The sequence below is a fragment of the Rhipicephalus sanguineus genome, chromosome 1, assembly GCF_013339695.2.
Source record: "Rhipicephalus sanguineus isolate Rsan-2018 chromosome 1, BIME_Rsan_1.4, whole genome shotgun sequence".
Classification (NCBI taxonomy): Eukaryota; Metazoa; Arthropoda; class Arachnida; order Ixodida; family Ixodidae; genus Rhipicephalus; species Rhipicephalus sanguineus.
In genome coordinates this window covers 206,618,841-206,633,151 of record NC_051176.1, presented here as the reverse complement: position 1 = coordinate 206,633,151, position 14,311 = coordinate 206,618,841, and the positions used below count along the sequence as shown (strand labels likewise).

Genomic DNA, 14,311 nt, shown 5'->3' with positions numbered 1-14,311 from the left:
TAGCAAATTTCTTTAGACGTTTTGTATCCTGCTTCTGGTGTGTGATTTTGTAAAAGATTGTACGCATTGTACTAGCTGCTGTTAAAGCGTATTTAAAAACGGGGCTGCGGGTTCGCCAAGCTACACACATGTAGCTTATGTCTTCAATCGTACCGTCATTATTTGTTGTCTATGGTCGTAAATAAACTCAAGTTTTTACTTGAGCTTAACTAGTTGCCTGATCAAGACAGCAGAGCGTAAGCCAGCTGCAATAGGCATTATTCTTTACAGTCACCAGGCATGCCGCCCTTCGGACAAGGCCAGATGCTAGACTGCGAAAAGGATTTCATGGAATTTCTTCTCACGCTTCCTGCCGAGCCGCCTACGACGTCGAAGTCTTTAGAGCGGACGAGGAGGCACAGCAAAGGCACAAAGGCGAGGCTTTCCATGACACTTGTAATTTTACAGCGTGCTTCTTTTTCGCCTACTACTGTGCTGCAATGTATCTATGCTTGTTTTTTTACTGTATAGCACTCTGAAACGCGGTTCCGAAAACACAGCGCGGTTTATTAATGTATCTCCGTCATTGTTCCAACTACTTCTTCTTTCTCCTCAGTAGACTACCCACTACTAGTTTATGTCCCAAGTGCGTCGTGCCAGAAGAAGAAGAAAAGTATGCCACAGATAGGCCCCCCCTGCAGACAAGTGGCCGTGGGCACTTGAAGAAAAAAAAATGGTCAGACTGAGCTTGTCAGAATGGGTGCCGGCTTGATCCTTTCAATGCTGACTGTGTCTTCATGCCCATTACGCAGGATTGTAAAATGATGTTCAGAACGCTTGATGACTGGGAAAGGACCGTCATAGCGAGGCTGAAGAGCACGGCGAGACGCATCGACACGAACAAAAACGTGTGAAGATGTCTGTAGGTTTGCCGGCAGAAAAACGTCGTTCTTAGTATGAGCTGAAGTTGGTGATGGGCGCAAGTTTTGCATGAAGACCCGCAGACGCTGGACGAAAGAAGATGGATCCGAAACACTCTGCGTAGTAACGGGGCTGACGAGGTCACCAGGCAAACGGAGTGTGCAGCCATAAACCATCTCGGCTACAGAGCAGGCAAGTTCTGGCCGAAGTGTTGAACGCAGGCCGAGAAGCACGATAGGGAGGTGTGATACCCAATCTTCGGCGTGAGGCTGCGAGGCGAGTGCTGCTTTTAGATGACGGTGGAGTCTCTCCACTAAGCCATTTGATGCTGGATGATACGCAGTTGTGCGAATACGCGCACAACCCAGTAGAGATGTGACAGAGGTGAAAAGCGCTGACTCAAACTGTCTGCCTCGATCGGTAGTCACCGTTGATGGTACACCGAAACGGCTAATCCAGGTAGCAAGAAAGGTACGAGCAACTGTTTCTGCCGTGATGTCAGGCATTGGAGCTGCTTCAGGCCACCTAGTGTACCTGTCAATACACGTAAGCAAATACGTATTTCCCCGACATGGAGGTAAAGGCCCGACAATGTCCAAATGAATGGTGTCGAAACGTGCATCAGGGAGAGGGAATTTTCCCCATGGAGGCTTGGTGTGCCGTTGTACCTTGATACGCTGACACGCTGTGCAAGTGCGAACCCAGTCACGAATGTTAGCGCGTATGCGCGGCCAGACATAGCGTTCAGTGACCAGGTGTTGCGTAGCTCTTACGCCTGGATGGCAGATGGAGTGGAGGGTGTCAAAAACAGCACGACGCAGCTGTAAAGGAACATAGATACGAGTGCAGTTGTGTGAAACATCGCACCAGAGCGTAACGTCGTCGTCGGGAAAGTTGACTTGTTCCAGTCGGAGGGAAGTAGAGTATCGGAGTCGTGGAAGCTCATCGTCTAATGCCTGTGCCTCCGCGAGCGAAGACAATGAAAGGTCGGTGGTGCCTGTCGTGGCATTGATGGTAATACGACTGAGAGCGTCCGCTGCACTGTTAAAACTGCCTTTTACATAACGTATGTCTGTGGTGAATTCGGCAATGAAAGCAAGGTGCCGAAGTTCTCTAGGAGTGTGCGTGGCACTGCAGGAACGTAAAGCCGAAACAAGTGGCTTGTGGTCGGTAAGAATGGCAAATTGTCGCCCTTCAAGGAAGTACCTGAAATGCTTCACCGCAAGGTAGGCCGCGAGGAGCTCCCGTCCGAAAGTACTGTATCGGCGCTCAGTGTCGCGTAACTTGCGGGAGAAGAAGGAAATTGGAGCCCATGCACCATTGATCCATTGATGAAGAGCGGCTCCAACCGCTTCTGAAGAAGCGTCCACCATGAGGCTAGTGGGAGCAGTTGGTGAAGGGTGATGCAGGAGGGTGGCCTGGGCGAGTTTGGTCTTAACGGCGGCAAAAGCTTGATCCGCGACCGTGTCCCAGGGAAGTGCGGCTGACTCGGCTTGAGAAGTCGAGAGTAGTGCTTCCAGAGGCTGCAGCAGTGTAGAGCATGTAGGGATGAAGCGGCGATAAAAATTGACGAGTCCGAGAAAACGTCGCAGACTACGTATGGACGTGGGAGGCGGGTACTCGAGGATAGCTTGAACCTTGTCAGGTAGAGGAGTGATGCCATCTTTAGTGATCTGATGTCCGAGGAATGCTATCTCCGAGACTCCAAACTGACACTTTTCTACATTGATGACAAGGTCGTAATCACGCAGTCGAGTGAAAAGCTCACGTAGATGTGCCTTGTGCGTTTCAGCGTCCTTGCTGGCAACGAGAAGATCGTCGATATAGGCGAAACAAAACGGCAAGCCTCTTGTGACTTCGTCTATAAAACGCTGAAATGTCTGAGCTGCGTTTCTCAAACCGAAGGGCATTCGTAAATACTCATAGAGCCCAAATGGGGTAATTATTGCAGTTTTGGGAATGTCAGAAGGCCCAACGGGGATCTGGTGATAAGCTTTCACGAGATCAATCTTCGAGTATACTGTTGTGCCGGTTAAAAAGGCAGTACAGTCCTGAATATTGGGTAACGGGTATCGATCTGGAACGGTGACTGCATTGAGAGCCCGAGAATCACCACAGGGCCGCCAGTCATTGTTCTTCTTGGGAACCATGTGTAGCGCCGACGACCACGAGCTTGATGACGGACGAATGATCTGCAGCTGTAACATATGCTCAAACTCGTTGCGAGCAATGCGAAGTTTATCAGGGCCAAGTCGGCGAGGGCGGCAGTGAACCGGTGGGCCTGTGGTTACGATGCAGTGGGTCACAGTGTGCTTGGGGGTCTTATCCATTGGAGACTGCGTTGTAATCTCCGGAAACTCGTTGAGCAGAGCTGTATATGGTGACGTAGGCGGTTTCACGAAAGTGGGGTTTAGGGCCGTAGCGCGTGACAGAAAACCATTGACCGATAAGCCGGTATAGCTATCCACCAGGCGACAGCGGTTCATATCTACGAGCAGATGAAAATGCCTTAAGAAATCGGCGCCTAAGACTGCGTAGCGTACGTCTGCTATCCAAAATAACCACTGCAGTTTCCTCTTGAGACCGAGATCAAGGGTCAGAGACTTCTGTCCGTAAGTTGCGATGACCGAAGAATTGATCGCTTGTAAAGGAGTTGACTTCTCGCGGAGACGCCGGTCAGTTTTGGACGCTGGAATTATGCTGACTTCTGCTCCAGTGTCCACCAGCAAGCGAAGACCTGTGGTTCTGTCGGTGATGTGGAAGAGGCGGCTTGATGCTTGGCCTTGATCGCCCGCCGCTGTTATTGACGATCGGCCGGAGCGTTTCCCATGCGCCATGAGCAGGGTGGCACACATCTGCGAGCCGCGGCACGAAAACGCCGGTGATAGTAGCATGTGTTCCGCGGTGAAAAGCGGTGCTCGGGCTGGTGGCGGGGCCGTTGCGGAGCAGGCGACGTGAGAGATGGTCGGTATGGACGAGGCTGGTCATTTAAGTTGCGAATGCTCAGCAATTGCAGACGCAAGTTGGCGACTTCAGCTGCGAGATCTTTTACCGTTTCTCGAAGGGAATCTGCTTCGGAAATCGGAGAGGTGTGGGCAGCGTTTATGACTGCCGGAGCAACGTCCATCATGTCATCGGCCATTTCTGCCAGCTCCGACAGCGTCTTATCCTGAGCTGGGACAAGAGCCATTCACACGGTAGGTGGAAGACGCTGTAGAAACAACTCACGTAGTATGGATGTTTCCAAACCGTGCGGCTGGTCCCCAAGCAGGTGCTGCAGGTGACGTAGAAACTGTGTGGGACGGCGGTCCCCGAGCTCTTCGTTGCACAAAAGTTGCTGAATGCGCCGATGCTTAGGCGGAACGAGTCGGTGAAGAAGAGCCTGTTTGACTGTCGTATATGGAGTGTCACCAGGCGGGCCCACGAGGATGTCGCGTATTTCGGCCATTGCCTGTGGCGGCAACGCTTCAACGAGGATCTCATGCTTGCGAACTTCTGACGTGATGCGATGAATGCGGAACTTGTTCTCGACTTGAATGAACCATAAGGAGGGATCGGCAAGCCACAGCTGTGGTAGCGTTATGGTAGTAGTACCTCCAACAACACCCGAAGAGGGTACATGGCCAGGTGCAGTGGCAGCGGTACCAGGGCTGAGGCCGTCGAGATGCTCACGCTGCTCCATGGAAGGTCGCGTTCGTAGTCCGGGTCACCAATAAATATAGCACTCTGAAACGCGGTTCCGAAAACACAGCGCGGTTTATTAATGTATCTCCGTCATTGTTCCAACTACTTCTTCTTTCTCCTCAGTAGACTACCCACTACTAGTTTATGTCCCAAGTGCGTCGTGCCAGAAGAAGAAGAAAAGTATGCCACAACTGGAACACCTTTTACTGTTTAGGTCAATTACTCTTCAAGTTATGGTTTGGGCACGCTTGTCAAGACAACCTGCCACTTTTATTTTCGAGACAGTCAACTAAATCCACAGCATACGTGTCTAGAACGCGAACCCTGGAGCTCTGGCGCGCCCTTGCACCTTATTTGGGAAGCTGCTGAGTCGAGCCAATTAGCCCCTGAGAAAGCGGCACACAAGTCACGCTTGGCTATAAGGACGCGTTCGCTTCACGATCTGTCGATCATATAAGCTCCCTTAGTTTAAGACGAAATGTGACAAGAAGTACTGCAAGCTACAACAAAACTAGGGATGCGAAAAGTGGTGGTCTCTCCGTTGGTTGATGCTTGCTCAGAACAAGTACAAGTAGTAGCAGGGAACGTGCCCATCGAAGGTGACACAACTTGCCTTTTGAAAGCCCTGCTCACGCTCTATACTCGCTATAGACAAATATTTTTGGGGACGCGCATTTCCATTCAGCATATACTATATGTCTGCAATCCAAGTTAAGTTCAATCAAAGTTAAGTTAGTAAACAGCTCAAGCGAACACGTGACTTTGATTCGCGTTGACTGCGGCAGTGTTACAAACGGATCAAATGTTGTTATGAGCTCTCTGCATTATCAAGGAATTCAGACATCTTACAATTCTGTAGCATGTCACTTTCTTGTGCAGCGTACGTGTCACATTATTATTGGAAGGCAATTCCTTTACGCCGCAAAATGTCTAGCCTATACGACGAGGAAGGACACCATATTTATTCCATTTATCTCGTGCGTGCAGACAAAGCCCAAGGTCGGCCTAGACCACTTGGACAACCTTTGCAAACTAATGGAACAGCTCGGTGATTTGAAAGAGCAAAACCACAAACTTCAAAGGCGTGTCCAATACTTGGAAGATATGAAGGACCTACATGACATGCACAAACTGCTGGATCCTGAGTACGGCCTTGAGGAGCGCAAGGCGTCCAATCGTACACCGAGTCCAGGAGGGGGCTCTGCCACGCAGGCACTCGGAGTGCTCGAGGATGGTGTGCACAGGAGCAGCACGCAAGTTGTACTCCGCTCCAGAGGCCGCTGCCGATCTCGAGAAAGAAGCAAATCTGTCGGGACACAGGACGACTACGCCGACTCCAGGAGCATGAAGGGCAAGCGGTTCCCTAACTGGTCCAGAGTCAAAGAAGCCTTGGGACTCGAACGGTCAGCGGCCGAATGCGAAGGTCCTTCCAAAGGCATCCTGGTACGCACGAGCCCTTCGGACGGGGTGTTCTTTCAAGACGAAGGCCTCGCCGTCCCTGCCACTGAAGGGTGGCCTGCAGGCTGGGATGCTGATAGCTCCGACCTCCCGCCGCAGTCTTGCTCTTGGTCAGAAGAAAGCTTTCCTGGCAGGTTGCTGGGTGAAGTCCTCAGAGCAGGTGAGATATACAACCAGTTTTAAGTGACATTAGAGCTTCTAAGCAAATTGTTACGAATGACGTAACCGATTTATCATCACACAGCTGAGCTACACAAAGATAAACAGGACTCGCCATGATAGGCTACTGCGTTCTGCTCCCGTCCTTAAGGTCGCGGATTCGATACCGGCCGCGGCGGCCACATTTTGATGGGGGCGAAATTTTAAAAAAAGAGACGTCGTGCACTCAGAGCACAAAATGAACGAAACTTCTGATGGTCGAAATTAATCTCGAGTGACGCAATATGGCGTGCATCTTCAGGATTCGCTAGAAATTTTTTTACAGGGTCCAAACATCAGAGCTAATAACAAATATATATGAATACGGGCTATCTATATTTCTTAGGCATTTGTTAGGCATATTTCTTAGGCATTTGTTAAGCATTTCTTAGCGAAGGCTCCTGGCCAATGACAAAGTGTGCACTTTCAAATTAAAGTCTGTGGGTTGAGCTGCCATTATCCTTATTTACACAAACGAAGCTGTTGGAACGTTCTCGATCGAATTTTCGTGTATACAACGCAAACAAACAAAAGAAAGGAAAGAACACATACCTGTGTGCCTACACTTTCACAGTGACATGTTTCCATTTGGAACACCGAGTGCGCCTACACTTTCACATTGACATGTTTCCATTTGGAACACTCAGTGCGCCAGCGACGCAATGTTCTAGTTCCAGCCGTTTGGAGAAGCCACATCGGATCTCGCAGTATTCAAGCGAAAAACGTGCATTGGCATTTTTTTAGCATTTGACAGCACTCTGAAAGTACGGTCAACGTCTCAGAATAGTGTGCCCAACAGCTTTAATCAACTCAGGCTGGCTATGCAATTTGGTCAACAATCGGGTCACTTGCTAAAGCTAAAGTTCAATGATTTCTCATTGCAAAAGCTTGGAACTATATAGAACATTGTTGACAATGTTTATGGCCCCATTTGATGAACCATGGCCTGTTGAAGAACCACAATCTTTGCCTCCGCAAGAGTGAAATATCTTGTCTCCGAACTGGACCCTATGCGCATTGGCTTCTCTCCCTCAACAGGTATACAATTCAGGCTTGGTGCAAAAAACTGAGGATTCCACCGATGTCGTGAAACAGCATAAATAAGCAGTGGTGTTGAGTGCAGTGGTGTTGAGTTTTGTCCTAAACCCAAATATACCACCTAGAGTGCTATGCAGGATGGCCCGAGCTTCTCGGGCACACGTGTTCGTTCCGAGCTCGCATTACGGCGGTCATGACAGGAAGACAACGTGGAGCACGCGATAGCAGCGTCGATAAAAACGGCTACAAGAAGGAGCGTGGCGTCACAAACGCATGTGCGGTATTTGCGGCAGTTTTCAAAGGAACACTGCGTGCGAACGCGTCAGCGCCGCCACTCAGTGAACATTTCAACTATGCAGCGACGTCAGCGTGATTCTCGCGCCATCTTTTTGCCAACTGATCATCGCAGTTCCCACGGGCGTGTTCGTGGGCGTTTGTCCTCTTTCGGAAAATTCTTTCGTTTCACCTGCAGCATGGAAATTTCCACTCTCGAAGGCAACAAGGGCGCACACGCAGCTCGTTTCACTTCTCTGGAATATTACAGATAAATAAATGGACAGGTTACTGCTATGCTTACATTACACGTCTGAAGAGTTTTCTGTAGTAACGAATCGGCAGAAACAATGTCTCCGCAAACAAGTAAATAGTAATATTTCTCCCCGCAAATCCCATCAAGGGCGCTTGCTTCATGGTTGAGTGGTACGTCGTGAGCGCGGTGAAATTGAATGCGAGACATCGTAGCCACGTGATATAACCTTTAGTTCTTCGTGCGTATGTGCATAGCCTGTGCGATTGAGCTCATAGATGAATCGTGCCACTCGCTGGTGTTGCGGCGGGAGCACTGCTCCTAGGTAAGAGCAAACGCGGTGGGCGGACCTGATCTTCGCCGCGGGCGTCTGTCGAACAAATTGATTGATGCGTGAACTCGGCTACAAGCTCATTGATTCTGAAGAGACCCCAGTTCAACTCGTGACTGTCATAGTGCCGGTGTGACTGTCAAGCGTTTCGTGCGGTGGACGCTAAGCAGAAGCTTCTTTGCATATAAAATAATTTCGTCAGCTTGCACTCTTTGTGGAAGTCTGGAGCCATCGGAGAAGCTTATGATCACCTAGCTTCTTCCAGCTTTTTATGCGACTCGTCTGCCAGTCTGCTCGGTCTGCTTCGGAGTGAAGACCACGTCAGGTCGGTCTCAATATTGGTGCTATTGATTAGGTAGGTCTTAACTAACATGATATTGAATAGTCCTGTCTTAATTAATAATGTTTTAATTACCACGACACTAAAAGTTTAATTCGCAAGGTCCTGAATAGTACAGATGTGATTACCATAATCCTAATTAGCACGATCCTAATTAACACGATCTCTGTGAGTAAGGTCTTCATTATCTTTGTTTTAATTATACGCTCCTAATTAGTATCATGTTGATTAGCATGTTCTTAATTAGTTTGTTCTTAGCTTTACACGACTTCATTAGCATGGTCTTAGTAAGACGTGGCTTAATTAGCTCGGCCTTAGCATGATTTGGCTTAATCAGCTTCGCCATAGCATGTCCAGACTTAGCTAGGTATACCGCCCATCCAGTTAGCTTATCAGCCGGGCGCACGTGCTCGGGGAGCGAGCAGACGATGATGACGAGGAGGAAGAGGGCGCGCGCCGGCAGAGCAAAGCGCTAGAATGTACAGGCCGACCATGGTGATTATACACGTGGCCTCTGCGATTAGCTCCAGCAGCGGTGTTGTAAGGCGCTCGGTCGGAACTAATCTCAGAGGCCACGGTGCTGATTATTCTAAAGGATACTTAGTGCAGACATTAAACGCTTGAAAACGATTTCAAACGGCCAGCGCACACATAAAAAAAAAATGGCTGATCCCTCTGTCATAGGAATCGGTATAACACGAAAGTGAAACGTGTCTTCACAGACGTAGTTGAGCGTTTGTTGCGCATTCTTTCGCCCCAAGGGCGAAGGAATGAATGCTACAGTAACAAATTGTAATGTCACGCGAAGTACAGCAAGCAGCTCGAAACTTGCGACGCGCTGCTCAAGCAGAAAGGACTCACGGAACGAACATACACAGGATGAAAGCGAACTGTCACATTTGTAACATTTGTAAAAGCGGCCGCTGCAGTGAGCCAAGTGACCTTCGTGCTCTCAACGCGAGAAGTACAAACCACCGCGATCACGAGATAAGCGCACGCACAGGCGATGACGCCCTGTGGACGCGGGCGCTCGTCGCAACGGCGACGACCTTTCAATCGCGCTCTTCGAGCACGTCGAGCCATCTCGCTAGTGATAACGAAAACACGCTGTAACACAGATCTCTGAGTACAGCCACCGGCAAATGGTGTATATAAATCGCTCGCCGTTAGCATCGCGAAGAACGTGCCGTCCGCGACCGAGTCGTCTCGCGCTGCGCGCTGCGGAGCGAGGGGTCGTAAGTTCGATTCCCGGTGACAGAACTTTTTCTTCTGTTTTTTTTCTTTACCCACTGTTAGTCTTTATATTTTACAACGTCATATCCGTGACGGAAATACGTCAGTGGACCCGCGGTGTACCCCGACATAAAACACTGTCATGTTATAATATAGTTAGTAAAACTTTCTGCCACTTTTCTTGCATGGGTGCACTTCTGTACTCAGTGGCACGACAAGTAAATGAAAGAAGGTGCCTGTAGTTTGAAGACACCACCCAACCTTCTCGACCGCCCTTGACGTGACGCCGCGTTCCATCGTAACCAATCGAACGGAGCGCGCGCTGAGTGATGGGTTTCACCTTCTCGTACTGTTAGCTCGTTCAAAAGGGGGTGTCGCCAGAGCTCGGAAAGATCCCGAGTTTCGCCAAACTCGGGCCATCCCACATAACACCCCTAGAGGGGTCTTTATAGCCTGGTCATAAATCAGTCAGCTGCAGGAAACTCGGCGCACATGACGCTTTTCTCTTTTTTTTTTTTAATCTAGAACATTGCTACAGACTTCACAGCGCCATGATGCCAAAAGGAATAATTTTTCAGCGAGTTGGAGTGACCCTGTTAAGGCGATCGTCTTTGCAGGTTGCAACTGTCACCCTAATAAGTTTCACGGCTTTGAGACTCAGCAAATATTAGGTTTGTTGTAATCTGTTAGAATTAACAAAGCGGTTTGAGCCAAGAATGATGATACAGCTACCGTGGATTTGCAAAACGCGTGTTCATGAAATCAAACTGTAAAAACAAAAAAAGGAAACTGTTAAGCCTTTTTTTTTGTAGTTATGACGGTTTCTCAGTCGTAAGCGTCAGTCCTGCCGCCGGAGTTTCTTATACGGGTTCAGTCATCAGAGATCGGTAAACGAGGGCAGTATTGGGACCTTTAATCTACGTTTGAGATGGAATGCACAAACAGTCCTGCTCATTCGCCTTCCGTAGTGCAATGTTCACTATGCAAAAATTAGCAGCCCCCGCTTACAGTACTAGCTTATTCTCTCTTTGCTTTGCCATTGGGAGAACACTATCCCAACAGCTGAAATGCACTGTAATAAAGAAAAAAGTATTGACAGAACTGCAAGCCATTTGCTTTTTTGATGACGCGCTCATAGCTAGCACGTCACTAGAAAGCTTGTGAATCTAGGATGCCTAACCCCAGTTGATGGTGCGCAGGCAGCACGGCACACGCAAATCTGCGACCAGGGGAGCCTGTGCGCCGCAAGTCTTCTCCAATCTCGCCAAGCGGCGTAAGAGACACGTGCAAGAGGACAGTGTTGGACTCCAAATGTCACTGTCACTTAGGTAAATCGTATAACCGTAAATAACACTAAGATAAAAAAAATGAAAGCGCTGTATTTAAAAAAAAATGGGACTCCCTCCTCTCTCGGGGAAATGGGGGCAAGAATGTGACCTACTCTGCCTTTCTTTATTTATTCCTTCCTTTTTTTCTTTCACATTTCCGGGACCCCATGCGCGCTTCGCGCGACGGAGACATCCGGCGTGTTTCCTTTCCACTTGAGCCGCGATCGTCGGCAGCCTTTGCACGCTTTCACTCGCACACAGAACACACGACGCGCGAGGCGATCTTATCAAGTTGGACTTTATGCGGAACTTCACGGCGACGGCGACGGCGAAAATGCGCCTGAGTGTCCACATCATTGCTGTCGCAATAAGGAAATCTCGTACATAGAAGCGTTCCCTCGTCTGCCGGCGTTCAGGCCCGTCCGCCACTCGTGACAGCAATTTACGTGATAATGAGATTGCCGCAGCTGTGAACAATGGTTGCCAGCGGCATACAAACATCGATTCAGAAATTTTCATTTAGATTTTTTGATGCGATGAAATTCTTCCGAAGTATTTTTGAAATTTATTAACAAGTGAATTCATTTGACATTTGTCTTTAAAAAATTCGTTAAAATTTGAGGACGTTTGAATTGTTATTTATTGCGCAGCACGTGTTACGAAATGACAAAGGCATGGGCTCCGTCAGGCGTCTGCAAGCCTCTGTCTGCTAACGCAAGTCATGAAATGAAAGGAAATTATCTGAACTAATTTGAAGACGAAATGGAATATGTTAATATATAAACCGCCTCGATGGAATAGCAGTTCAGGTGTCGCGGTGCTAGGCACGAGGACGCGGGTTTGAGTCCCGGCCACGGTGGCCACATTTCGACGGGGCGAAATGCAAGAACACCCGTGTGCTTAGATTTAGATGAAACACTTTTAGCTGGTGAAACCCGTTCACACTGAAACATTAGAACCAAGTGCGCGTTTCAATATGTAAATCATCAGTTCGCTAATCATGTGCGTCTTGTCGGATACAGTTCTAAGCAGCTAATCAGCACTATACTCTTGCGCTACATGTCTCAACCGCGAGAAAAAACAAACTCAAGTTCCCAGAAACTTATCTCCTTCTCTGCAAGCGGCATGTTATTGGCATGCCGCTGCTAATCGCGCTGCTCTCTCTGCAGTGAAGTCATTCAGTGCAGTTAGCCATTAGTCACGCGACGCGATAAGACAGGTCACTGCCTTTCCATCTTCGAGTCTGGTGAAGTCCGCGCGACGTAGAGCGGTGTCGTTGATGAAAGGAGCAGTCAAAGTCAAGTGCTCCTGCTTGCCATGCGTGGGGGCGCAGACCTAATCAATCCTGCATATGGCTTTTTGTTTGCGTCCACCACAGTGTCCACTTGATACGGAAGTAAGAAGTCGATCGATTGATTGATAGACTGATCAGTTGGTTGCTTAATAGATCAATTAATTGATGAATTTAATTAATTAATTAATTAATTGAGAAGCAATCATTGCGAGGAGGGGCGACCGGGCCCTGTGGCGAGTCATGCTTATGGTACGGTCGTCTCGTACAAGCGGCCAACGGCAGAGAGCGCTAACGCACCGATAGCACGCTTCAGCGCTTTATACTAAAGTAGTACGTTGCATCTGCTAGGTCCGTACAGACAAGTAGTGTGACAACTAGCATCTGTCTGCAGCTCATAGCCTCTTTGCACGTGATATGGTCAGCCCCTAATTACGTATACCAGGACCAAAATTCACGAAAACGTTATTTCGACATCACTATGTGCAATTGAAGCTTTAGGCCAGTCGTGGTGTTCGGCATATTAGCGAAGCTGGTCTGGCACTGGCAAAGAGGATTTACGAGAAAAGGGCTTTTCGTATACGGCCTCAAAGTCCAAGATAGCGACAAGGGTCCTTGCGTCTTCAGACAGATGTCGAGCATGTCCAAGACGACAAGGCCGATCTGTTTTCTGTAAGCAAGATTAGCCTTGTTTCTTTTTTTATTATTAGAGCTTTTTATTAGATTTCGGCGTTTTTATATAGCGCCGGCTTTTCATTTTCACAGATAATAGGATTAGAGAAAATGACATCCAAAAACTACATAAAATCGCAGCTACAGACATCTTGCATGAGTCAGTCAGACCATAAAAAACTGACGTCAGCAGAAAGTCCATTAACATACTGAAAATAAGGACAACACAATATACAGTCCAGACACATAACACCAGAATTCACATAATGTGTAGTCACATTGACACCAATATGTTAACGAATGACGCTACACAAAGTCCAGTCACATAATACTAAAAATTCGACATGGTCAGATAAAGGTATCCACATGAAATGAGCTTTCACTATGTATACTAAATGCGTATCTCAATAATTTCAGGAATATCACTCGCTTTTGGAAAGTTTGAAGGTCAGGTCCATGGCCAGCACATGCATTAGAAACGCGGACATTGTTGATATGCATATTAAGCAGATCAAATCTGCAAAGTAAGGGCTGCTTCCAGCGCGCTCTCTCTCTTATATATATATATATATATATATATATATATATATATATATATATATATATATATATATATATATATATATATATATATATATATATATATATGTGTGTGTGTGTGTGTGTGTGTGTGTGTGTGTGTGTGTGTGTGTGTGTGTGTGTGTGTGTGAGGGGGGGGGGGTGTTTACGTGCCAAAACAACGATATTATTATGAGGCATGCGCAGCTCCGGAAACTTCGACCACCTGGAGTTCTTTGCCGTGCACCTAAATCTAAGTACACAGGCCTCTAGCATTTTCGCCTCCATTCAAAATGCGATCGCCGCGGCCGGGATCGAACCCGCGGCCTTCGGGTCAGCAGCCGAGCGCCATAACCACTGTACCGCCACGGCAGCTATTTACTCCACCTTCCCGCAACTCTCGCAAAAAATAACTAAATAAATTAAATAAAACCACTCAGATATGCATTCATCTGCTACGAAGTCCTGGAAGAAAGTTCCAAATGAAGGAAGGAAAGGAACAAAAGTGGGAACATTTGACGACGACAACATTTGCTTCACATCTCCACACTGGAGGAGGTTTAAATGAGGTCGCACAAATGGTGTTGTTGGACGACAAGATCATCGCTTTCGTAAACTTCGAACAAAACCACCAGGCTTCAGCCGTTTGCACTCTGAAACGCATCGCTGCCCTTCCGTGTCACTTCATAAGGCAGAATTAACGAAGCTTTTGCTCGCAATTTGCAATTTCTATTGGTAAGCGCCAGTTCTCTCT

General features: G+C 48.0%; 1 protein-coding gene across 1 annotated transcript in view; it reads left to right on the top strand.

Moving 5' to 3' along the window:
• The first annotated feature begins 273 nt into the window (after positions 1–273).
• The window catches only part of LOC119406331 (uncharacterized), a 39,112-nt gene continuing 25,074 nt past the window's right edge, over positions 274–14,311 (top strand). The window contains exons 1-3 of the mRNA XM_037673074.2: positions 274–414; positions 5,572–6,202; positions 10,908–11,036. Of these exons, the coding sequence (XP_037529002.2) occupies positions 280–414; positions 5,572–6,202; positions 10,908–11,036 (895 nt within the window). The 5' untranslated portion in view covers positions 274–279. The remainder of the gene's footprint in view (positions 415–5,571; positions 6,203–10,907; positions 11,037–14,311) is intronic.